The sequence below is a fragment of the Amphiura filiformis genome, chromosome 17, assembly GCF_039555335.1.
Source record: "Amphiura filiformis chromosome 17, Afil_fr2py, whole genome shotgun sequence".
Classification (NCBI taxonomy): domain Eukaryota; kingdom Metazoa; phylum Echinodermata; class Ophiuroidea; order Amphilepidida; family Amphiuridae; genus Amphiura; species Amphiura filiformis.
The window spans coordinates 4,056,135-4,084,011 of NC_092644.1; the positions used below are offsets into that span (position 1 = coordinate 4,056,135).

A 27,877-nucleotide genomic window follows, 5' to 3' on the forward strand; every position below is an offset into this window, starting at 1 on the left:
GAATGAGCCCATATTTATGGTCGAGCAAAGTAACATGCAGTTCACCCAATTAAAACATCATTATATGGTGCCTGGCACTGCCTGATGAAAGGCCATCCCATCCCAGTGGGCACACCTAACGTTGTAGCAACGTCCTAACCTGTGCCTACTGGTATGATTTGACGAGATGAATGACGAGTTGACTGACGACGTTAAACATGGTATTAGTGACGTGAATGCTTTAATAGTCAATTTGACGCGTTACGAGTTCGGGAACAAACCAAAGTGAAAAGTGATGACGTGGGCGTATTATAATGAAGAATTCAAACTGACGTATAGTAAGGATAATAGTGACGATGAACTCGTCAGTGATATCTCGCCATTTTTCCAAGGGGTCACTAGGCATAATATGTGAAGTTATATCATCACAACAGACAATAATGACAAATGATGTTTGACTTAAGGGATAGGCAAATAACATTGAAATGCCGATGGGACAATCATCACGACAATGTCATGAACGTTGTCACTCTAGCCGCATACATTCCCCATGCCTTCCGTATCCTTCCACGCAACTGTGACGTTCATCCCTATGATTTTATCACAGGCCTTGTAGCCATCTGGATAGGTAGCTCTCTTGAACACATCTGTCTGAACCTGTTGGATAGCGTCTCCTGCGTCACACATGACTCGGGCAAGACTGTGCTTCTTTAACTCTCTCAGTTGGTCAGGGGTAAAAACGCCAGGGTTTTCATACCAAAATCTGCAAAAATATAGCGACAAAATGATAAGTTATATAGTCAAATAGACAAACACACAAAAAAAAAACAAGACCAAAAGCCAAAACACGGCACTCATCGTCTCATATCTCATACACGGAACTGCTTTCAGTCATATACTTTTTTATGTCTTATGGTATTATTTTACGGCACGTCTAAGGAAGAATAATATTGAAGGTCTATCATCTTTAACGCAAGCCCAGATTTGATGGCTAAACCTCGGTTTCGGAAGCCGGATCGGATACCCCAAAACAAAGTGTTCGGGCAGCAACTTGTCGGTCAGGGAATTTTAGGTTTTGGAACCCATACACTAGTTTTGGTACAGCAGAACCGAAGTTTTAGCTTAAATAGCAGCAGTTTTATTATCATTTTTAGCGAAAGCCGTCGTGTGGCACCTGAATGGTCGAATCTGGGGTTTAGTGCCACAAACCACAGTTTATCTTACAAAAACAACCTGAAATGCGGAAGCGAATCTTGGGTTTTGGAACCCATTCCCTACTCTTGGTAACAAAGCAGAGCTCTATGTTATACGTAAACCAAAACTTGGCCACTGACTTGAGTGCACAAGCCTTCCTCGGCACGTGAGTTCTGGGCCTTCAAATTTTGGCCTGGCCCAGGGCCCCAAAAGGGAAATCCCGCCCTGGTTAAAAGGCCCATACTGCTCCTTGTCCATGGGCCCCTGATGCTCTTGCTACGCCCCTGCAAATCGGGCAGTGAATCGTTGGTTTTAGAAACCCTAGAGTTGACAGCAAACCCGGGTTTTAGCCGTCCCAAAATCTGGCAACTAATCGTAAGTTTTGGAACCAATAAAGCCAAGACATTGGCAGCAAAACCAGATTTCAGCCAGGCTAGCAGCTATTAAACACAAAGTTCGTTGCCGATACACTCCATAATTGTATTTCGCTCCCCGTTTTCAGCTATGCCCCATACTCGACATGCGAAGATGCTACCTGATTTGAATTTGGCGAGCTAAAACATGCATATACATATACCCCAGGCCATAAACACATCTAGTCTCCGAATCTGTACTTCCAACCTAACTTTTATTCTGTGGTTTATATCTGGGATCCATGGTGGCATCTAGCACAAGTGATCTAAAAAGACACAAGGCACCGGCTTGGACGGCTTCCTGGAAGCTGAAACAGTTGTGGAGGAGTCCCTCTATACTTATCACCACTAAAGTGTGGTTGTTTATATATCATAAATTTAATAGCTTACATTCGTTTTGAAAGAAGCAGCTTACCTATCTCCGTCTCTAAGGCGACGAAACTGTTCCACAAGAAGACAAGTGAATGTTGGTCCTACCAAGCTGTCCTGCCACGGATCTTCCACAAGACCCCCTACGAACAAATCTACATTACCAGGGTGACCATACAAATCTTGCAGCTTCTGTCTCACGAGTGCATCTGAGATGTCATCAGCAAGCTCATCAAAGGTGTTAGTTACCGGTAGTTTACAGAATTTTCTCCAATCATTGTAACCTGGTAATCCATGATCTCTTCCGCGTTGTATGTTCAGAGACGCCAAATCTAATGCCACATCTTTGGCGGCTCCAAACAAGTTTTCTGTTAGTTCTTCCGGTATGATCTCTTGCGAGTTTATTTCTTTGACAGGTGTCCCGAACAAGCCGCGTAAAATTGGGTCGATACTTCCTTCATTGACAACCTTTGCCGGACAAAACGTGGTTTCGTGTAGCAGACGATTGCCATATGCTGCTTCTTGGAAGTCTACCCCTAGGCGAGTCACCATTGGAGATATCTGTGCGTGTCCAAAACGTAAAGTGGCTGTTGCGAAGGATATTACGGTTGAGGCATCTACTAGCCGATCATAGCCATTGTAGCCACCGAGTAACTGCATACCTATGGAACCCACTGTTTTTGGCAGCCAATGTTCAAAGGTAATTATCTGATGAAGGGCCCTACGATCTTCCTAGCTTCTTGATACAAAGTCTCGCCATTCCAGTCAGTGTTAATACTCTTTAATTCATCAGCAATCCTATTATGTTCGCGATTCCACAGCGTGTGCAATGACATCATACCGATATTTTCATTTGTTCTGACGTCACCAGAAAAGAAGCAAGAAACGTCGCTATCGTCTGATTTGCATGATTTAGGACGCTTGCAAGATTGCTGGAAGCCATCGACGGCAAATGGCAACAAAGTCTTGCTTTTCGTATCGTTATTAATATCCACCTGTACACCCTCTTTCATATGTCCAGATTTACCGCTATGATCTCGTAGAGCACGTGCTCTTTCCTCTGAATTGCCATACTTTGCCCCTGCGTCGAGGTATGAGGTCACACCATTCAGTTGTTGCCTGGGCTCTAGATCGCACACTCGCAACGATCTGGTCAATGGTATGCACTCTTTCTTACCGAGGCGAGGATCGTTTTCAGGAGCCATGATAGGGAAACAATATGGTGACTTCTGGATGCAGGCTTCCGTACATAAAGAATCTGTCTTCGGAATATGATCAACATCAAATGCTACGTATTGTCCCCACAGCATACATAAGTCGGTTAAATGTTGGTTTTGCGTTGTAGAAGTCGTGGTCATGATTTCCCGGGATACAAGGCGAGCGTTTGGTTTAGCAAACCCATTGTATCTGATGGTAGGATTCCAACCTACCGGTGTGTTTACCTTATCATCATATATTGGTTGCAGAAGACGCTTAAAAGGTGTCTCTGCTGCGCCCCATAACGGGTTGTGTTGGTTGTTACACGTACCGTCATAGGTTCGGTATCTATTTGCGCACGTGTTGAGTTGGCATGTTGCTGTGGTCCTGCGAATGCGACAAACTTCTTCCACGGCATCTGGTGTGTGTTCTAGACCTGTAATGGAAAAGAAACCAAAATATGACATTAACATATTGGTAGGTGTTTTGGTTCTTGAGCGATGGGGAAAAATGTTGACATTCCTGACAGGGATGCAAATTGTGCGGGAGCGGGGAGCACCGCTCCTAGGAAATGACAGTCAAAATTGAGGAAATGATGCCTTGAGGATTAAAAAGAAAGCGAGAAAAAAAGAGGACGGTAGATGAAAAAGAAAAGAGGAGAGGAAGATGGAAAGTGGAAAGAAGAGGAGGAGGAGGTATAAGAGGGAAACAGCAGTGAAGCTAATGAATGGAAGAGAGGAAGACACCCCAGGGAAGACACTTGTGCAAAATATTGAGGAATTCACATGATTGTTCAAGAAATAGAGCCTTGAGTATTAAAAGAGGAAGGTGTTGGTGTTACAGTATGGATATGGGTAACAATGCGTATTTGAGGAAATTTACAATTTTATCATCAGAGGAGGTAGTCAATGTAATTTAATAGGAAAAAAGAAGTTGGGTGAAGGCAAGTGGTAATAGGGTACATATCCATATCTGAGGTAATTTATAAAGTGATGGCAAAATTAGGATTGTATGGTTTAAAAAAGCCATAAAGGAATTCAGTGTGTCAATACTAAAAAATCAGAAGTGCCAGTAAGGTAACAGAAATGGAGATACAAGGGTCAGCAAGTGGCTCGTACTGACCAGCACAAATTGAGGAAATTAAAGGGAAACAAATAGAGAATGCCAAATCAAACTACTTGAACATGATATGCAAATTTGATTCCATATTGATGCCAAAATTGAGGAAGTTAAAACTGAGGGCATGCTGCAAACAGATGCCAGTGCTAAGCAATTACTTCAATCTCATACCTTTCAAATGATAAAGAACAATCAGAAGAAGAAAGACCAAACACAAAAAAGAGGTAGGAATTTCTTGATATAAGGAAAAAAATGAATGAGAAAAGTGCTCAATCTGACAAAAAATGAAAGAGAAAATCGAGGGGAAGGGGCAAACGAAAAGGAAAGGAGCCCGTAACCCAGCAAAATTCACACAAATCATTGGCCAAACCTTAACTAGTACTTAAAATACCAAATTTTGTGCGCGCTATGCGCGCACACTTTCCCATATAAAGCCCCTTTGGAAAGCTCGAAGACACATAGGGCATCTTTAAAAAAATCCTATGTAATCATTCTCATCTTTCGAAGCGCAGAACAAACCTATTTTATGTCTGGTGTGATTGAGGAAATCTTGAGCCTAAAAACCTTGCTCCTGAGGAAGAAATCACAATTTGCACCCCTGACATTCCAGATCATATCTTTAAAACTATCATCAAATGAACTCCATTTTTTTGCAACGATATTTTTTTTTGTGACGATACTTGATTCGATAATTGAATATTGGTCATAGTGCAGTAAGCCATGATAACCATTCATCAAGTGAACGTTTTTATATACGTAATACGTGCATCAATTGCACTGACTGCAAGCGATGATTTGTTTGTGCGTGAATAAAGTCTTCACTCCTTGTTAACCCTGCGACCGGTGCAGACGTGCTAATAAATAAATAAATAAATAAATAAATAAATAAATAAATAAATAAATAAATAAATAAATAAATAAATAAATAAATAAATAAATAAATAAATAAATAAATAAATAAATAAATAAATAAATAAATAAATAAATAAATAAATAAATAAACAAACTGTGATTGGAACATTTTAAGGTATAAATTGAAAATGTTCACCAAATATTGCATGTTTACGAGTATAATGATACTGTGTACAAATCTAAGAACAATCTTAATTTTTAAAATTGATAATTACAACATTTAGATAAACCTTTATTTTATACCTTTTCTTTAAAATAATATATCGAAAATCAATTGATGGCACAGATGCCTCTGTTATTAAAATGTGACGATAAGATGTTTATTATACATAATGTATGTGCTGTCAAAGAATTCAATAAGTGACATAAGTCATCCTGATAATGTTTTAAGTTTTACAAGTGGCTTGCTCATTATGTGTAAGTCTTTTATATACATGCAATAATTTAATAAATATTAATTTTACGACATAAACATCGTAGCCGGCCTATATGATGCATCATTAAACGCATTAAACGTTAACTTGATTCTTGTACAAAATATTTTATGCAAATAAAGTGTGCATGCAGTATTCGATTCCAATATAATTTCTTAAAATGGTCATCAGCAGTAATTAGAGCAACTTTGATGGAAATATATTTCAGACCTTACTCTATATTCTTATAATGAAAGCGAGAGAGCACTATACGTGTAATTTGAGATATGGTATGATGTACTTTTACAGTATGTTTAATACAGGGTGTGTCAATAAAGATATGGCCTGTGGAAATTTATGGGGAACAGAGATCGGTATATCAAGTGTCTTCTATAAAATGGTGCAAAGATCATCAAAATCCGCTCACGCGTCAACGAGATAATTGCAATTGTACAAATATATAGATACATTTTTGACTATTTTAATGAGGAAGTACACATTAACAATACATTCATTTAGAATGAAAGAAATAAAATGAAGTAAACTCCCAGTATTGCTAGGTGGGAGTTCAAAATCAATCAATCAATCAATCAATCAATCAATCAATCAATCAATCAATTAATTAATTAATTAATTAATCAATTAATTAATTAATTAATTAATCAACCGATTAATCAATCACTCAATCAACCAAAGATGGTTTTTCACACCTTTATCTTTGTGTTTACAAATTATATGTCAAAGTATAATTTCTGAAAATATTTTTCACACATTTCTCAAGCAACAGTTGAAATAATTGATTCTTAAGAAACTGGTAAGCTCTAATGGGTACCAATCTTTTTGATACAGCCTGTACTTACTTTGATTCATTGCCGATGTCGATTCCCCGCCAACATATCCGCCAGATATAGACACATCATCAAGAAACTCCTTGTGATGACTGCGGAGTTCAGCCAGGACTACTCCACCAATAATCAAGCCAATGAAAGCTATTACCCCTACCAGGATAATTAGCACACATTGTCCTAATTGAAGTCGACTACGATCCTGAGAACGCTGATCCATAGTATAAAGAACAGTAGTGGTTGAAACCTTTTTGATTTTATTGCCAGTAGTACTCCGTGTGTCTTTGTTTTTAAAAGTGCCAGTAGATGTTATTTTGTTTTTCACGTCGCTTAGTTCCATGACATATACGTACACGTATATTTCACTAAGCTCTGTGTAAACCAAGTCTGGTATCAATAAACATATTTTGGCGAAATGGATGGAAAGTTTATACGAAATTGCTAATGGGTGCCAAGGCCTACTTACTTAGTATACGTTTTCTAAAAATTGTGTTGGTTTGTATAAAAGGTGGGTGAGTATTTGCGTATAGACAATGTATGCATTTACAGGAATAAATTATCGTTAAACTACGAAATACTCGAATGATGGAGCAGTTTTCCGATGCAATTATCATAACTGCGCATTGATTGCAATGAGGGACAAATCCAAGCTCAGATTAAAAATTATTGTTGTAATAGATTAAATTACAAATCAATTAGATTGACTTTTTAAATCTTAGCAATAGACATTAATTCAAGACTAAATCCATGATAAAGATTGAAAGATTGAAAATTACCTTTTTCGTAATTGTCCACTTCGTTGCCGTTGGCGGCGTTTGGCTCCGCTAACTCCAATTAGACCGGGGTTAGCAAAGCGGAAAACTGAGGTGAGGCCTATTTTATGCAAAGTTAATTAGCCAAGTAACTAGGACTATCTAGCTGAGATTGGGTACATCATAATAGAAGTGTATTGTATTTAGTATTTTGCTCATTTTAATCTGCATAACTAATTAGGGCTAATTTCTTGGGGAAAAAAATAAAGTGAACTCTAATAGCCTCTAATTAATTATGCAGATTAAAATTAGAAAATGCTAAACGTAATACTTCTATTTTACTAAACAAGACTTAAAAATTCTAGGTCTTTAAAAAAATGTATATCTTCAATACGAAAGGTCAGCCATTTTCAAATGTCATAAATGTAGCCGGCTTCTCCTTCCAGCTACATACACTTTGAAGAATTCCTGATATTAGTGCAATTAAGGCGCATTGGGAGAAAGAAGAAGAAAGTTTTCGGAGGACAACAATATATCAGGCGGTTGCTCCCGGGGTTGCTCCATCTGATATCAAGAATGATAAGGATTGTCAGATTCTTTTAATTTTTAGAGTAGGCCTAGTATAGTTTTAGTTTGTTCAACATTGTTTTATAATTATAAAACAGTTTCATTTTGATCTTAAAACGACGGAAGCTTTCCACCGATTAGCCTGCTGACACCGTAATATTATATAAGATATCACTATGCGCCTCAATCGCCTCATCCTAATGGCATAGTTCAATAAACTTAATAAACAATCATAGTGCAAAATTTGACTTCAAGTTGCAGAGTATGAGTTTTTGTACCCAAATGATCATAGTTCATTCAATGAATGTGCAAATGTATTGGGGTTAAAAACTGTGCCTGGTAGATGAGCATGTTGTGGATCCTAGTGTATGGATGCATTGGATGGGACCAAGGACAGATAAACTAGGACGACAAAGGTGGCTAAAGGTTACAACTGGTATTCAAACAAGTGTTTATTGCAAGAATAAACAATAAAGTTTTCACATTCAATTCATAGTCTTTAGTCGTGTTCACACAGTCGGACTTATAGCACTTATTACCGGTCTTAAATTACGTCGGTAATAGTATCGGATATAAGTGGCAGTGTGAATTAGCGTCGGATATAACTATATCCGACGTAATGTGCTTTAAATCCGACAATTTGTTCACACAGTCGGACTTAAATTACGTCGGTAATAGTATCGGATATAAGTGGCAGTGTGAATGAGCGTCGGATATAAAAAAAATTACTATATCCGACGTAATGTGCTTTAAATCCGAAAATATAAGGCTGAAGATGACCAGGGTTAAGAGCTGTTAAGACCGATCGAAACGTTACGTCCGGTAATAGTAATTACGTGTGAACATGCAGCACTATTGGGCTGTCGGATATAACTGTGAGTATATCACTCGGGCAAAATTTTAAGCAGAGTCATAGGCGTAGATCCCGGGGGGATGGGGGGGTAAATCTCCCCAATATTTTGCCAGGTGGGATGGTCCATACAAAATTATCACCCCCACTCCCATGTTGACGCCTGATAATGGGTTTCTGACCAAATTAACCTCATATTTGTCCATTCTTTGCCCCAAAAGTGCACATTTTGCGCGCATTTATTCTACTTTTACACCATAATTTCATCAGTTTAGCTTCAAAATAGAAAATTTTTCTCGCGCTTCGCGCACAATTGAACCAAAAACTTATTCTGTCGCCAAAAGGTGCTGGATTGACTGTACTTGAATTGTTTTCCAACTCCACCCCCCCCCCATGTCAAAAATAAATCTACGCCACTGAGCAGAGTAATTTACTGCGTGATGTCATCATGGCTGCAGCTGCAAATATTAATATATAAATAAACGCAGTAGAGGGGTCAATTGGAATGACAAGGGAACATTGGCTATCCTCAAAATTTGGAGAGACACGGAAAGTATTTCTGGGATAAAAAAAAAGCTTTGGGAGGAGATAGCCACGTTATTACATGACAAGGGGATTCCCCATACGGTCGGGGGAGCAGATACATGCGAAGATAAAGGCACTGAAAACTCTCCATCGCACCCTCCATGATCGGGTAAAAAGTTCAGGCGCAGGAGCTATTGACCATCCTTATGTGGGGGGGTATGGCCCTGGAAGTAGATGGAGATGACATATATTAAGCCATAAGCATGATAACAGAAAGGCATGTAATTGGATTTTATAAGATGATTAGGGAGTCCCAAATATACTACGGAAAGAAAAATAGGGGTGTCATAAAATATTTTGATGACCAAAATGTAGGAGTCACAACAAGCTACAACACAACATGACTACAGATAGTGTGTTTCTTTTATTCCAAAAGACTGATGCCTGTTGGGGGGGGGGGGTGGTGCAAACGGTGGGGGTCATAAAATCTTTGCTGACGAAATAGGGGAGGTCGCAATTTTATTGAAGCCGATTTTTTGTAAATTTGGGACCCCCAAGAAAAAAATAGCATGATGATGGGAGTCATTGTTATTTTTTTTTTTAGTTTTGTCATTTTTCCAAAGATGTCTACCATGTAGGGCCTTCATGTATAAAATGCGATATAGAGCTAAGTCTACTGTAAAATGGGACCACTTTGTAAAACTAAAATAATAATAAAGGAGGGATTTATGACCGGTAATAGGCTTATCGGACATAACACGTCGGACATACGCTGGCGAAGTTACGCAATTTATCGGATTAATTACCATAGCAATAGGTGAAAACAATTTCGAACATATAGATTGAATACAATACTGGTCTTTTCAAAGATACTAATCTTACAGGTGCAAGCAATCATCATGATTCACCTATTGCTATGGTAGTTAATCCGATTATTACGTAACTTCGACAGCGTATGGTGATATTGCCGACAGATGTGGACGCGCTAAGGGATTAGCGGAAATATTTAATTCGATCGGACATAAGCCTAGATAAAATATTACCGGTAATAAGTGCATGTGTGAACACAGCTTTTCATACGTTTATGAATCTGCACTAAGCAGGCAGTGTAATGTACTGAAGTTCCTTTATCTGTAAACAAACATCCGAAAAAAAGTAACTAACCCCCTTAAATAATGGCAATTACTCCAAACTTGTATTACAAATCTGTAAAATGCGTTGGAAGCAGAATTTATTTCTGCGCATTTTGACACCTCATTTGATATACGATAGCCCAGAAAACAATAAAACACCGGTCAATGTAATTAGTGAGGTCTAGATTTGAAAGTTGCACTTACAACAATACAAAAACACTCAGATAACATATTTCCTTCCATTATACTGAATACAAATCAATATAATTTACTGCAATTTTCAAATCTTGGGTTACTACATTGATTTAAATGTACGCTGTGGCATTAATATTTAGACAATTGCTACAAACGAGGTGTCAAAATGCGCAGAAATAAATTCTGCTTTCAACACATTTGACAGATTTGTAATAAAATCGCCCGTTTTTTGAATAATGGCCATTATTTAAGGGGGTTAGTTACTTTTTTGAGATGTTTATATGTAAAGAAGCCGTGCATGCTTTTATTAATTGGCTCCAGAGAAAGGATTTGAACCGGCGTCCTTCACCGTAATCATGGCGCAATGGCGAGACTTTTTCATGAACTACATTGAGGTCAGATTAAGACTAAAAATGTACTGAAAGCACAAATAGGGTTTAACGTTTTAATGAGCATTTATGAGAATTTACAAATGTTGTAAAACAAAAAAAGAAACATGACTCAGAATATTTACGCTCATGTTAACACTTGTTTTCTTATTTTATTGATGCAAGAGAGAAGGGCTGGCCTCGCAACCTTGCTAACCTTAATCCTTATAAACTTTTATTCTATAGTTTCAATTTTGTAAAGTGAAACCGAAAGCATAAGAAGCTTTAGAAAATGCTTCAAAATAGTTCTGCTAATTTACAAACACCTGATGAATTCGGGAATAGTTATCATAAAGTTAGGCACATCTCGGTTATCATTAAGTTAGGCAAATTTAGGTCATGTATCATTAAGTTAGGCAAATCTGGGTAATGTATCATTAAGTTAGGCAAATCTGGGTCATGTATCATTAAGTTAGGCAAATCTGGGCCGGGTCATGTATCATTAACCCTAACAGGACGGTATACTACAAAATACTACTTGATATATGCGCTGTTCGTGCATGCATCCCACGTGGTGTGATGACGCAATCGCCCTAAGTGATATAGGCACGGTTTCGCTGGCCAGCGAGGCCGAAGACCCGTGGCAAAGTGTCGCCGACCCAGTGCCTGGCATGCGAGGGGTATCGAATCCCACCCAGAGCAAACAACTTCTTTCCTTCGTTTCTCTCTTTATTCCTTCCTTCTTTCCCTTCCCGTCGCCAAAAAGCCCTTAGGCGGTTAGGGTTAAGTTACGCAAATCTTGGCCCTGTATCATAAAGTTAGGCAAATTGCTACTAACAACACTCAAATTCATAATTAAAGGGTTGTAAAAAGGGTTCTGACCCTGGACATGTGATATTAAAACCACCTCCTTTCGTAATGTTGTCGCCTCAAATATACCAGCGCTATTTAAGAAACCAGTTCAGACTAATTCAAAATTCAAAATACAGGTTGATACCAATTTCTTATCAGATAACAGCAACGCTCATTTTATTTGGAACAAAACTTAATTCATCAAATTATCCAAAGTTCAAATCATGAAATATGTTTTCTTAGTCTTGGTTCTCAGGCGTTTTATTATTCCATCAAATAGCGCCCTCAATATGTCTCGTGCCATCTTTTCAATACATAGGTTGTCAGATTGTGCATGTTTTGGCATACTGTCGTATGAGTTTGAAAATTAATTACTTCTAATTAGTGAATGTATAAAAAGTTTGTTTCATGTTGAGAACAAAGACAGATATATTATTGATTATATTCTTTGACAATAATAAACATATTTTACTTTGGTGCTCTCCAGTGGGTCTTCAAAAATTGGAAAAATTTAAAATGCGATTTTCTCAAAACAGCATTTTTCGTCATACGACAGAATGCCAAACGCGACTAAATGGAATATTGTAAGTCATGAAAATATGTTGAAATTATGCAAATTAATGTAAAATGCTATTACTGTTCTTTAAGCATTACAAATATTTCATTCCAGCATTATATTTCTTGAATAACAAAATTAAATCTTGTATGACTAAGGGGTAGTGCAATAATTATGTGTACCCCAGGGTGGTGAATTCTCAAAATGGTCTGCCAAAATCGCTTGCCCCCATGCCAAAAAATCTTTGCCCCCGGCCCCTTTCGATATGCCAAAAACCTTTGCGCCCCCCCTTTTAATGTGCCCAAAATCTTTGCCCCCGGCCCCTTACACATGCAAGACTTTTGGGAACCTGAATTTAAAACCTTAAAATATTATTGTCTTATCATATATTTGCGAGCGCAGCGAGCAGGAAATTTTGCATGATATTTGAACGTGTTCCTAACGTTTTCTTACACCTTTTTAGGGCGTAATATAGAAACGGTGCCCAAATATCTGTGCCAAAATCGTGCCAATACCATTTGATATGTCTGATGTGCTCTAATGTCCCACAATAAATACTGTCCAAACGTTCATACCCCAGCCCTTAAATATCAGAAATATCAATTTTAATCATTTGCCATAAAATGTGTATTATATCGCAAATTTCAAAAAATCAAAATTATTTGATATCAGAAGGACATAATTCTTCGTATTCAGATTGCAATTCGATATAATCTGATGTGCTCTCATGTCCCACACAAAATACTGTCCAAACGTCCAGTCCTTAAACTGAAGTACCGGTATTAAGAAGAGAAACACATATGTGACCCCTCGGCACAACTGAGCCCTGAAGTCGCCAATCATCATTTTTGAGATATTCAACCAAAATATTCTGCTTGAAATTAGCTTTAAAATGATGTATATCATGTCTATAGTACTTGACATTTAAGTAGTGAAAAATCAATAAAACAGTCAATAAATCCTTTGTTTCCTATTGTTTATTGTTAAGTTCGATGGAGCATATCTCAATAGTGGCACTGGCGACATCCGGGCTCAGTTGTGCCGAGGGGTCACATATGTTCTGCAAATTGTGATGCCTCGTTTGTTTAGCCTATTTGTTGCCATGGTGACCATTTAATTGAAAAAGTTGGGTAGAATTTTAGTGCAACTCTAAGTTAACCAGACAAAATGAGGTATCAAAAGTTGCAGAACTAAAAATAGGTTTCTATATGCGATGTTTGCCCTGGGATGTTTGTTTTGTTGATGATACATAGATTTCGAGTTATTGTCCTGATAATAGGGGGGATATATAGGGGTAATTACTTTTTGTGTTGAAAACCCCTTAAAGGAACACACCGGAAACCCCAACATTATGCCTTATATAATATTATGTTTGAAAAATAATTATCAAATACGAATCACGTGGTTTATTTTAATCAAATTCATTATTGGCCTACCATAAAAACAAATAAGAACAGCCGTCTCTCAACACGCGATATTCAAAATTTCCGGGCACCGAAATTGTCTGTAGCAATGACGTCTCAGTATTACAAAGAACGCCGGCGACAATTGAGCGACAAGTAACCATGACGTCATTGCCCTGGACATTTTCGACGCGGGAATTTTGAATATCGCGTGTTTAGAGCCGACTGTTTTTTATTCGTTTTTATGGTAAATATGAGTTTGTTTTAAATAAAACCATGTGATTCGTGCCGGGGATTCGTGCTTCATAATTATTTTTCTAATATTTAAGGCATAATGTTGTGATTGCCAAGGCCGGGTGCCAAGGTTAAAAAGTATTTTCTTCCATCAAAATGAAGATACACAACAGATTTCTTCCAAAGACACGTTTATCTATAAATATAATGTAAGTTGACAAGTTTGTGCAATTTTAAAAAGAGTTAGGTACACTCGTTACCATTCCCTGCGTCCTTCCATGCGTTGGTGAGGTCCATACCTGCAATCTCGTCGCATTTCTTGTAACCTTGTGGATAAGTGGCTCTTATGAACACATCTGGTTGTACGTCCTGGATGTCATCCCCGGAATCACAGAATATTCTTGCAAGACTGTGCCTCCTCAACTGATCGAGCTGATCGGCTGTAAATACGGTTGGGTTTTCATACCAAAACCTGAAAGATATCCGAAACGAGGCAATATCAGTGAACAGCTTCGTTATTAAGCAACATAGTAGGGTCATATTTAGGGTTTTCGTGACCGCGAGAGCAAAGGAAGGGTCGATTTCAATTTCAAAGTTGCTCAAATCTGGTTAACAAGCACAGCATTCCTCTCATTGCAAGGATTCAGAAAAAGTATAGTTTGACCTACCTACGACATACCGTTCTTGAGTTATAAGCAAAAATGTGATTTTTTTTTGGAGGGGGTGGTCAGTTTTTTTGGCCACACAGGGGGCAAAAATTAAAAATGCTACGATATATTTGAATAAACCGCGCATTGTACCGGCACTTGGGATAGTCGGCAGGGGCTATTCGCTGCCGTAATAATAGGATTAAATACCATAGCAATAGATGAATACAATTTTTGAATAGATCGCCCTGCACTACAAGCAGGTTACACTCATCACCTGTGTATCTGCAATCAACGCACTGCAGGGTTTATTGTTCAATTGTGTCCGATTTGAGCGCTGACATATTGGAAATTGTTGCCAATCAATATTCATGAGAGTGTACATTCAACGTCCAGTTTTCAAAATTGGGTGACTTGTGTTTGGCAGGTGTGAAATACATCTGACTGGGCGTATCAATTACGTAACGCATAAAGGCATTGACATCATCGAATGGCTGCCTAGTGTTGTTATGTGTTTTTCTATAATATAATTATTATTTATTCATTCATTCATTCTTTTCCTTTCTCTGCTCTTTCTTAGGCCCACATTTGATCACTTCCTCTCTCTCTCCTTCTCTCCTCTTTTCCCTCTCCCCCTTCTCCCTCTCTCCCCTTCTCCCATCCCGTCTTTCTTTCTTTTTTCTTTTTGTCTTCCTCCCCCTCAATCGCCCACCCGCTTCTCCTCTTTTCACCTATCGACCCCTACTTCACTCCCTCACTTGCCCCTGGCTTTTAAAATGGTTATTCGTGACATTAAGAAACCCTGGCGAAGACTCAATCACACCCGGGGGTTGTATGAGAACATAAAGTACCTTTCGCGGAAGTAGGCGCTTTCACATGACTTTCCTTTGTTCACTTATTGACAGTATGTAGCATGTCTAGTAAAGCGTTAATACGCTGTCGGACCAGTTACGGATTTAATGGCGGAACCCTTTTGTCCTGAACAAAAGGTAGCTTTCGATGAATAGCTTGTCGATAAATCAAATCGGCACAAGGCAACAATGCGTTACGTAATCTATTGCGTCTCCATGATTTAATAGCTCCGTGTCTGCAATCATAGATTGAATACAATAAACTGCTCTTTTCAAAGATACTAATCTTACAGGTGCGAGGGATTATCAATTCTTTGACATCTGTGCTTCAATGCACATGTACCGCGTGAACGTTGTAGTGCAGGGCGATCTATTCAAAAAACGTATTCATCTATTTTAATACTATGGTAATTAATCCTGTAAGGTCCATTCATACTACACCGCAATTGCTTTGTGGTTCGGTGCGCAGTGCGACAACGCACCGCATCGCAAAGCAATTGCGGCGTAGTATGAACGGACCTTCAATTCGGCGGCGAATAATTCTGCATTAGTCAATTAAAGATAGCGTCAATTAAAGGTGTGGCACTTGGGTTCGTGACCTCCTCTGATAAACTGTATATATTTTTGTTTGTTTTGAAAATTTCTTGTTAGGGAAATGGGCTAGGCGAATGAATGTATAATGGCGTAGGTTGATGGCACGGTATGTGATTCAGGACGGAGTACTTTATAGCTAAATCCAATCATAATATTAATTAGTTAAGCTTTAAAATATTATTATTTTCCTTTTACGTTCCAGATTTTGACCCGGGATTTTGACAATAGTAAACACGTAACAACAAGTCAACAACAGGTTGACATTAACCAGGGTTACCAGGTTAGGATTAAGAATACATATACACCGTGACGAACCAAGACAAAAACAAATGTCTATGCAAACACTACCTTGAAAACATTCAGAAAATGACAGGCTATAAATTTTCATCTCGCGTATTTCATACATGGTTTAGTATTCATTTTAATACAACTTGTATTCTTTCATACTTGTATTCAGTATTACAAGCAAAATGTTTCCTGGTTTTAGCAGGTTTTGGAGAATTTTATTATCTTGTATGCAAGCCCTACATGCATGTAACGATCACCGGATCAAACCCAACAATGCCCAACAACGGACCGGGATTTAATATGGAGTATATCACATTGGTTAAACCAATTTTAATTTTTAAAAACCCAATGGAAATCCCATGAGATATCTCCAAAATATCAGATGAGTAAACATTGTCTTATTTTGATACATTGAATACTTGTATTCAAGTCTTTATACGTATATGTTTAAGGCAATGTGGTCTTTGTGGAGGGGTGGGGGATCCCCTCCCCAAATGATTTGGTTTGTCAACCCCAAAAAGACTATTTAAAATGGGGACGGCATTCAGAGTAAAGTGTCTTTAACAATGGGACAAAAATTGGCAAATGGGGACGAAAATTTGGCTTTGCCCCCTCACACCAAAATTCAGGTATAGCCAGCACTTTTCAAAGGGTGGACAAAGGGGGAGGGGACTGGGGAAGGTCAACTTTCAGGGGGGAACTTTGACGAAAATGGTCAAAAATTGGCTAAAGAGGGAGGGAGGGGGGATACTTCCTGCCTCTTGCCACCCCTCGGGTACGCCACTGGTTATGCTATAATAGAATGAAAGCTCGCTCATGGTTGTTTGGTGTGATCATTTATTAGTTTTTCAAACGAAACATCATGTACAACCCAATTTTAGGCTTAAACAGCTAAAAACGGTATCATGCTAATATAATACACATGCTTCTGAGTCATTTTCAAATTTAATTATCCCTTTTACAACATTATTCACTTTCACAGCATTTTTATGACAAGATTGGTGGCGCTATTTAGTTACTGGAAATTACTCTGTCAAGCTTTTAATACAAAAAATTCCTTTCATTTTTTGATGAAATATGTTTCTAACATTTCTTTGTTGCTTGTTTCACCTATTCCATCTGTTTTAATGGCAGTATTGATTGCCTACCCCTTGCAAATTAAGAAATACGATTTTTGATAAATAGCGCCAGCTATAGTTTGCATTTTCTTAATAATGAAGCCAATTCTATTACATCAAACAACTGATGTATATATATATATATATGCATGTACTCACCGATCTCCTGCTCTCCATGATCTGAATTGATGAACTATCAGACACGTAAAGGTTGGTCCCACTATACTATCATACCATGGATCTTCTACAAGTCCAGCCACAAACAAATCGACATTATCTGGATGACCATAAAGCTGTTGCAGCTTTTGTCTCACTTCGCTGTTCGTTATATCATCAGCAAGGTCATCAAACGTGTTTGCAATGGGTAGATTGCAGAATCTTCGCCACTGGTTGTAACCAGGCAATCCATGGTCCCTTCCACGTTGAATATTTAGAGATGCTAAATCAAAGGGAATATCATGGGCGAACTTGAACAGATTTTCAGTGACTTCATCCGACATGATGTGATTTGAATCAAGGTTTTTCAGAGGTCTGGCAAACATTCCTCGAAGTACAGGATCAGTGCTACCTTCGTTGACTAGTCTAAAGGGGCAGAAAGCTGCGTCATGTAAGGGAACGTTTCCATGTGGTGCTTCTTGGAAATCTGGACCAAGACGAACGACGGTAGGGGATATCTGCGCGTGTCCAAACCGGAATGTAGCGGTTGCGAATGAGTTGGCAGTAGTTGCGTCAACATAAGGATCATAACCATTGTATTCTCCAAACATTTCAATACCTTTGGTTCCGACTATCGTAGGAAGCCAATGTTCTACGGTAATGATTTGATGAAGAGCGCCGACGATTTTTCTGGCTTCTTGGAAAAGCGTCTCGCCATTCCATTGAGGATTTATCTTTTGCAATTCATCGGCAATTCGATTGTGCTCACGGACCCATAGAGTTTGTATAGCCATTAGTCCAATGTGTTCATTAGCTCGCACATCTCCTGCGTAAAAGCACGGGATGCCAGTGTTATCCATTCTAGGTAGATCGCAATCTTGAGAATAACCATCTACAAATGGTAATAAGTGCTTACTGAACTTGTCTCCTGCGTTTACTACAATACCTTCCCGTAAGCGCCCAGATTCTGTGGTTAAGTCACGCAAATCAAGTGCTCTTTCGAGATAACTACCATAAACAGGTGATGCATCTATGTATGAAGTAATAGAATTCAACTGTGCTCTTGGTTCCAAGTCGCATACCGGATGCGATCTGGTGAAAGAAATACATCCGCCTTTCGATAATCTTGAGTCGTTTTCAGGAGCAAATATTGGGAAACAATAGGGAGCCCTTTGCTTACAATTTTCCGTACAAAGGGCGTCTTTTTTTGGTGTGTGATCCGTATCATGATCAAAGTACTGCCCCCATACCATTACTAAATCGGTGAATCTTTCATGTGGCCTTATTCTGTGTGTAGTCATAATTTCTTGCGACACTAAACGGGCGCTTGGTTTAACATATCCATTATACCTTTTATATGGATTCCAACCTACGGGAGTATTAACGCCATCTTCGTATATAGGATTTAGAATACGCTGGAAAGGTACTTCAGAGGCACCCCATAATGGGTATCTTACGTTGTTACATGTGCCATCGTAAGTGCGATATTTTCGTGAACACGCGTCGGACGGACAGGTTGATGGAGCGGAGCGTCTGTTTAAGCATACCTCTTCCGTCACCGCTGGTGAAACCGGAGGATCTGAAAAATATAGGACAAATGGGTTAGTAAAAAAGTAAAAAAGTAGTGGCTGCGTAGGTTTGAAAAATGATAAGTAAAAGAGTCCAAGAGCAGAAATATTTGGTGTCAAACCACATTTGTATAAATTTATTTGCGTAGCAAAATTAAACACGAATTTTCGGTCAAAGGTCTATGACCGAAAATTCGTGTTTAATTTTGCTACGCAAATAAATTTGGACAAATGGGTTAGATTAATAAAAGTTTCAATAATCTCTATAGGTTGGTAAACCAGATTTATTCAGATATCAAAAGCTATCAAAACTAACTATTGCCAAACTAAATGTTTTTACACCGTGTGCTACAAACAAGATTTCAAGATATCATTCGTTGAAATCATTGAGCCAGTATCCTACATTTTTGCATTGGAATTCCAGCTCCAGTAATAAAAGTATAAAACGCATTTTTACATGACAAGAGCATGCACTGTGGAGTTAAAGGACCAGTCAAAGATTATCTATTCAGAATAGTTTGCCTTTGACGCTACATCAAAACAATCAGCAAGAATAAACAGGTTAATCTGATCATAGCTCAGTCATGCTTACTATTTTCTTACACAAGCTCAAAAGAATCTCGGAAGGTGCGGGTTGAACTTACATGTTGTAAGGGCTTATTCAAGGTTGACATTTTTTGTTATTGTCATGATGTATAATAAAGTCAATGTGAGATAGTTAATATGGATATTCATTAGAGAATGAATTTGGAGAAAACCTTCTGATAATTACAAACACTCGCTGAGCAGCAGGACCTTCCCTCTAAACTTTTAATCCGATAAGCTGATTATCTATTTGTTTTCATGAATTGGACGACATTTTTTGATGTGTTACTGAGCTCAATCATCTGAAATTACTGGAGCGTGAGCCACCCAGGCTGGTGGCTCAGCATAGTATTTTATTAACAGAAGGTTTTCTCCAAATTCGTTTCCTAATGTATGTGGTGTGATCAAGCAAAATGCAATTGTTGTTACAAACGGACGAACAACGAACGAACAAACTTGGGCCCGGGGAACATGCCTACTAACTAAAATGCGGGGGAAAAAGTAAAAAACAAACGGCTAGAGGGAGAGAAGAAAAAAAATGTAGGCACAGAAGTACCCCGGGAGAAGTACTAAAATTCAATAGCAAAAATTGACCAGTTTTAAGGTTCAAAGAGGTATTGCACCTGCAAAAACAACAGCATAAAACAACAGGGATCAACAAGATTACAAAACACTTGTGCACTGTGCATATAAACAGACAAACATAACAAGAAGAAACAAACATACAGCACAACTCAAAGTATTTCAATTAAACTATTATAGACCATTCTTAGTCAGTGGGAGTGGTCTAGTTCGTAGACACATTTCTGATTGGACAATCGCATGATTTCGGGTGCCGTCTATCAGGCCGTAGACGACCCCACGTCATCATGCGTCTTGATAATGCGTAACACGCGTGTAGAGGTGCGCGTATGTATGATAGACGACAGGCAGGTCCAATCCACTACTCAAAATATTGGACCTGCCTGTCGTCTATCACACGGTAGAGGATAGGCAAAATAAAAATTCCTATCGTTTATTCTCTAACACATCATCAGCATCATCCTTCGTCTGCGGAGCAGACGACAACAATATTTCTCTATGCACAAACCTCAGCACAGCTTTTCAGGTTGTCTCTAACCACTACGGTCATTATCATTCCACAAACCAGTAAACAATAACACAGGGACTTGCAGCTAAGAAGCGCACACCCTAGACATTCCACACAGCCAGAATCCGCTTCCAGAGTTTCGCACGGGTTACAAAATGAGACAATTAGCAGTAAGCTCCTTGTCCAGGGGAATTTCAAGCTTAATGATCGATTAAGCTAACTTGACTGCTGATTGAGCTAGCTTGAAGAAAGTCTGTTTACGCTTTTAATAAATAGGAGGGGTGTCAGAATATCACCCTGGAGAACTCCAGTGGAGACATTCATTAGCTTTCATTCATTCATTCATTCATTCATTCATTCATTCATTCATTCATTCATTCATTCATTCATGCATTCATTCATTCGTGTTTTGATTGTCATATATCACAGAACAAATCGAGGGCTTAGAACTCAATTACATGTTACTCATTTCGGCAACAAATGGACAGTTAATTATGCCCTCCATAATAAAAGAAATGTAGGCAATATCTTACATTTAAACTACAAAGTCTGTTAGCATAAATGATGATTATTACAAATGATCAATATGATTAATGTGGTCAAAAAACCTTTGTTTGTAATGCAATAAATGTGTGGAACTCACTCCCAAATTCTGTGCAATCTCAGCAATGTCAAGATATTTTCAGGAAAGAAGTATCACTTTTTTAAAGAAATCTCAAAAAATGAACGTGCAATTTATCTGTTTAATTAGTCAGGCTGGACCTGATGTATTGTTTTTTGATTTTTTTACTACATTATATTTTCAGCAATATATTGGGTGTTTTTATTTTTATTTAATTTTGTATCAATAGGCACATTCTCCGATAAAGTGTTCAAAATGCCAAATCAGGTCTATTAATGGCAAAAAGTCCTGACGTTACGTTCATGTCGTCACAGATACGTTACCAAGGAAAAAACGCTGTGATAAATGAAGGAAAATACCATACCAGACTTTAGTACATTGTGTGATGACTGATCAAAGTTTTTACACTTGCACGATTAACACAAAGGTGGGAAAGGGCTTCACAGATACGTTACCCCCAATACGTACAAGTAATACGCTGGCGAAGTTACGTAATAATCGGATTAACTACCATAGCAATAGGTGAAAACAATTTTTAAATATACCGCGCTGCACTGATATGTTCACGCAATACCTCTTCATTGAACCATATCATGCTGATCACCTGCACCTGTAAGATTAGTATCTTTGAAAAGACCAGTATTGTATTCAATCTATGATTGCAGACATACACAGGTGATGAGTGTAACCTGCTTGTAGGGCAGCGCGATATGTTCAAAATTGTTTTCACCTATTGCTATGGTAATTAATCCGATTAATTACGTAACTTCGCCAGCGTATACGCCGTAGAAGTGACGTCATAATCAGATTAACTACCATAGCAATAGATGAATACAATTTTTGAATAGACCGCCCTGCACTACAAGCAGATTGCACTAATCAACTGTGTATGTCAGCAAACATAGATTGAATACAATACCGCTCTTTTCAAAGATACTTATTTTTGTGTGTTTTTTTATCCTGGTTTGAATCCTAAATAAAATGAAATGAAACGATATTTCAAAAACAGCAATAACTTGTACTTCAGACATCAAAAGGATCGGAGATGTTGCCATTAATAATAATAATAATAATAATAATAATAATAATAATAATAATAATCATAATCATAATCATAATCATAATCATAATAATAATAATAATAATAATAATAATAATATTTTTTTTCCGCTCTCCACTTTTTCGAACCATCCAAAAAATATTAATTCAACCTTTTCGGGCTGTTGATGAAGGGGCGGCCTTTTCTCCAGCGGCCTGGGTATGGCACTGGGTGACAACTTGAATACACCCCTCAGAATCTGATTTTGTACCACCCATAAAACAATAATCAACAAAAAAACTGGCAAAACCAAACTACTTTGCTCAGTCACCGGACTACTAATAGTGCTGGTTGTTCGTGACAAAGTTGTTTGCGTTTGCACGATGACAAAAGCACGCTAAAGCATGATTCACAAGGTTATGTCAAGAATAGTATAATGTCAATATTTATAATCAAGATCGAGTTCAAATTTAAAGCATACGCCTATCAAATTACATAAATAAATAATATACAGGGTGTCCCAGAATGATTTGTACCGTGTTTGCAAAAATAACTAAAAATAGAAGACGGGCAGTGTATCTATTTTTGATACCTGTATTATAATGTTGGACATGTCTCCTACTTATTCTGTTAATTTCAGCACGCTACCTTTATTTGTTTTGGCGTGACATGCAATAATGTAAAATCGATGAAAAACCTGCTTTTCATTTTCAGCGCAAACGACTCACATACCCTTGAAAAATGGCACAACACACTTGATCAACTCATTTAATGTCAATCAAACAACTTTCATTCTTTAGGCCGTGTAAAATTAATATTTTGGTTCTCGTCCCCTCCCTCCTCAATTTCTGGGATTTGTCAGATTTTTTTTTTTTTTTAGATTTTTCAATTTTTTAAGACTTTGGAATGATTTATGAAATCTTCATACATATAAATAAGTTTATTAGAGAACAAGCATCACTTCCAAGTATTTTTGTGGTACTCTAGAGGGTTTATCCCTCAGAATCTCACATTTGAAAAAAAAAAAAAAAAGGGCCTCATTGTTTCCTCGAGCATTGTTGGAGAAGACCGAAAACTACTGACAATGCTAATTTTACATTGAAAAAAAAAAAAAAAAAAAAACACCTCCCTCCCTCATCAATTCATGAAAATCCTCTGGACGAGAACCAAAACATTAATTTTATACGGCCTTAACTGATTCATAACGTCATAAATAATAGATGGATAGCGGCTATTTAGTGGAAATATGAACGGGGGAGTCGCAACTAAAATACCTGCATAACTTTTTCCAAATAACTTTGTGCTGAACGGTTAGTAATTTTACAGATTTTCAAAATGGGTTGCATTGTCAAAACTTAGAATTCACCATTTTTACGCAATCTTCTATAACTTCTACTAAAAACGTCCAATCTTTATGTAGAACTTAAAATGGAAAACAATATGACCAATAATCATGCCCTTCATACCTAAAAAATTCCATCTTTTCCGGTATAAATCATTCTGGGACACCCTGTATGTATTGCCATTTTTGGACAGCGTCGCCATAACTATTAAAAATCTAAAACTTAATTTTCAATTTCATTACACGAACCAAGTCGTGCATATAACTGCATTATTGTTGCCCAAAAATACACAGGCATTAAAAAAGTGCCAAAGACAGAACAAAATGGCCATCACAAAAATATCTGATATAAAGAGGTCTCAAAAAATATTAAACTCTGCCGTTATCATTATTATCATCGTCATCATCATCAGTCGGCTGCGGAGCAGGCGCCAACAAGTTTTTTCCAACTTCTGCGAGTCCCGCTGCAAGTGCGATCTCGGGCCAGAGATATTCATTTGGGCTGGGTAGAACACACATTCACTATCCTCAAGCAAGCGACGCTGCCTATCGGGTCTTTTTCACCATGTTCACGATGTTGTGATGTATAAAGAGCATACAATTTAACAGGTTCGTCATCTGGCATGCGGAGTATGTACCCAAGAAACTTCAGCTGTCCACTTCTTTACCCGTCCCATTTGAGGTTTGGTGTCGATCGTCGCATAAGAGGCTTGGGGCATGGGGCCATGCCCCCCCCCACTTTTGTTGGTCTTTCGGGGGATTCAAAGATTACATTTTAAGGTCAGAAATGGCCAAAATAGCAAAAAAATATGATTTTTGCCTTTTTTTTTTTAATATTAGAGTTGTGCGGTGACATTTTTATTTACCAGTGTTGGAAATGCATGTGACATGTAACATCTACAACTTATTTTTTAAAGTTACAGCTATTTTAATATTTGACATTATTGGACAAAAATGGAAACAAATCACGAAAAACACATTTATAACCCTAAATAACTCCTAAATGTGCCAAGTAAAACGTGAGAACTTTTTGGATATTAATTCAGACATATCTTTACTCTTGATTTGTTATGTTTTCATGTTGTGCCCAAGAGGGGACTACAAAAGTGGAAAACCAAGGGCCGTAGAGATGCATGGCCCATAGTCTAAAAACAAAACATCTTGGACCTCTTCTTTACCAATAATGAAACCTTTGTTTAAAGAATTTGGTGATGAATTTGTGAAAAAGAACACACACAATGAGTCAGTTGAAATCCTCTGGTCACAGTTGAAAGACAATCTGTTGTCCACTATAGACAAGTTCATTCCATCCAAAAAGGAAACCAGTCAGAATAAAGTACAACAGTAAGGTAAAAAAAAAGCAAAGAGCTTATATAACAAAGCTAGAAAGAGTAATAACCAAAAGCACTGTGACTTATTTAGAGAGCTTGCGAAATGACGTTACTTTAACTTTAACTTTAACGTCTAGAGGATTATAGAGGATTATGTATTCAAAACCAAGGTGGTTTTGAATACATAATCCTCTAGACGTTAAAGTTAAAGTTAAAGTATTAAAACGTCATTTCGCAAGCTCTCTATTGTTTAAAGAAAAACGCAAGGACACACACCGGGTGACTAGAACCTCCAATAGAAGATATATCAGAGATTTTTGCACGGAATAAAAAAAAAAGGGTCTTTTGTTAAAAACCTGCGCAAAGACCCCGGCAAAGACTCGAATTGGTATTCACACCCTCAAAAACCAGGGTGTCATGGAGACTGATAATACCAAAAAGGCTGAGCTTTTGTATGCTCAATTCAAATCTGTTTTCACAAGCGAAAACATGTCCACGATGCCAGAGTTTGAATCCAAAAACACTTACCCTATATCCAAATAGTGGTTTCAGTGAGTGGCGTTACAAAATTGCTCTCAAATCTAAATCCCAATAAAGCAACAGGGTCTGATGGGATTTCACCACGTGTTTTGAAGGAGTTCGCTCCTGAAATTTTACCTGCCCTTGCCTTTATTTTTCAAGCATCCCTTGATTCAGGGATCGTATGGAATGGACTGGGGAAATGCAAAGATCTCACCAATTTTCGTACAACCACGGAACACGGTTTCAGAAAGGGCCACTTGTGAGATTCAGTTGATTCAGACCATCCACGATTTTTCCTACTCACTCAACAACAAAACTCAAACTGACGTCACAATGGGCTATTCCATTTAAAATCCACACTACCCCTGTGGAAGATTTAGCTGAAGTGTTCCACAGAGGGAGTATCAATTTTGAATAGAATAGACAATTGGGTAACTTCCCCTTGTAATACTCACTCCAGTTGTGGAAGATATAGGTAAAGCCATAATACAGGGGGAGTATGTGTTTCAAAATGATTAACTCTCTGGAATAGCCCAATTATGGATTTTTAAAAAGTTTTTGATACGGTGCCACATGATCGTTGACTGCTCAAAATGTTCTCAATATGGATACAGGCACTACACAATTTTTTTTGTATTTTCATATAGCAATTACCAAAATGGTGGGGAATATACGTTGCCTTGTGTAATATAGGCCTATTACAGCGCACAAAGGCGACTATTTATTTGAACCGTGTGGTTTTTAAATCTTCTTAAATATGAAGCCTCATGTACGTGACCTCGATTGCCTGAAATCGCGGTTTGGTATAAACTTAAATGATAACTATTATTATACGCAGTCACTCAAGAGCATCATGAGCATGGCCCGAACATGCGGCCCCGATTTGATTGTATTTGAACTAAACATGCTAAATACAAAGCTTGTTTTTATTTTTAGCTTCTCAGTTGTGAATTTTGACAAATGCAATGACAAGAGTAAAATTTCACCTCTGAATTTTATTATTTTCTTTCGTGAATATAAATATTCACGAAAGAGGTACCAAAGCAACTTGTGTGCAATATGAAATGCTTCTGTACGAAAAAATAGTTTATAGTGTTGAAGTTAAACTCTTTAATCATTCTTCTGTTTTGTTTGCTTGGTTCATTGAAGGGGACGTGTTTGTCTGGTTCCTTGTTTCATATATTATCTGCTATGCTTGCCAAGTTCAGAAAATCTAAATCGGGAAACTTTTAAAGGATTGGAATCAAAACCCGAACGGCGACCGACTGCCGGTTCCGGGGGTTCCGTCCGTGGAGCCGGTTTCTTTATTCTAAACAATGAAACGCAGTTCAACCGCCGGTAACCGCCGGCAACCGCTGCTAAACCGGCGGTCGAGTTATGATTTCATCCCTAAAGACTGTGCAACAAGACTTATTATTAGAATAACTAAACTTACCGGTAGTACCAAGTTGATTGCCACCTTGTGTTTCTTTTGCCTGCTTTAAATCCATCCAAATGATTATACCAAACACCAACCCAGCGACGGCTACCAATGCAACGATTAGCACCAAAATGGTTAAAATAATAGTGTTACATTTGCAAGTATTGCTACTTTGAGACCGTCTGTAACCGGTCCCTTTCTCGCGGTGTTCATGGTGATGGTGATGTGATCTTGTTCCCCTTTCATGTCTGCGTGGCTGGTGTGAAGATACTTTTACAGACACATTTTCTACAGCATCGAAACCTTTATTATCCATGTTGTCCTTCTAATTCAACTCTTAAGTGAACTCTGTTCTTGGTCCAAATTGTGTAAGCAATATATAGGTGGGTGATTGAAAGTCACCCAGGCATGAAGTAACATTGAACGACAAAACCTGTAAACGAAGGTGGGGTTCCCGTTTATAGCATGTCATATTAGTTCTAAAGCTGCCGAGCGACATTTTAACCAAACAACAAATCATAATAATTGCAGGAAGATTTCTGAAACCATGTAGCTAGATCTTTAACACCTTGTTAAAAGTTTTATAACACTCTCATAAAAAAGTGCAACTTAGAACTATTTCTTGCTCCGTATACAGCACCCTAAAGCAATGTCTAAGTTCAATTAAGAAAGAACCCTCAAATGGTACTAAGTAGGACAGAACAAAAGATTCTTTAAACCAAGAAAACGATTTTTAGTACCAAAGAGAGTTAGTACTTCTTTTCACTTTTCTTAACTGTGTGCATGAGTCCACGAATTAATGAATTTGTAAAGTACCTATGCCTATTT

At 37.9% G+C, this 27,877-nt stretch overlaps 1 protein-coding gene across 1 annotated transcript; it reads right to left on the reverse strand.

Moving 5' to 3' along the window:
* On the reverse strand, positions 1–27,416 carry LOC140138327 (uncharacterized). The gene is given in 7 exon segments (XM_072160236.1): positions 1–742; positions 2,002–2,668; positions 2,671–3,588; positions 6,457–6,882; positions 14,128–14,348; positions 17,534–19,109; positions 27,065–27,416. Coding segments are annotated over 7 exon segments (4,341 nt in total). The 5' UTR covers positions 27,366–27,416; the 3' UTR covers positions 1–510.
* Between the last annotated feature and the right edge of the window lie 461 nt (positions 27,417–27,877).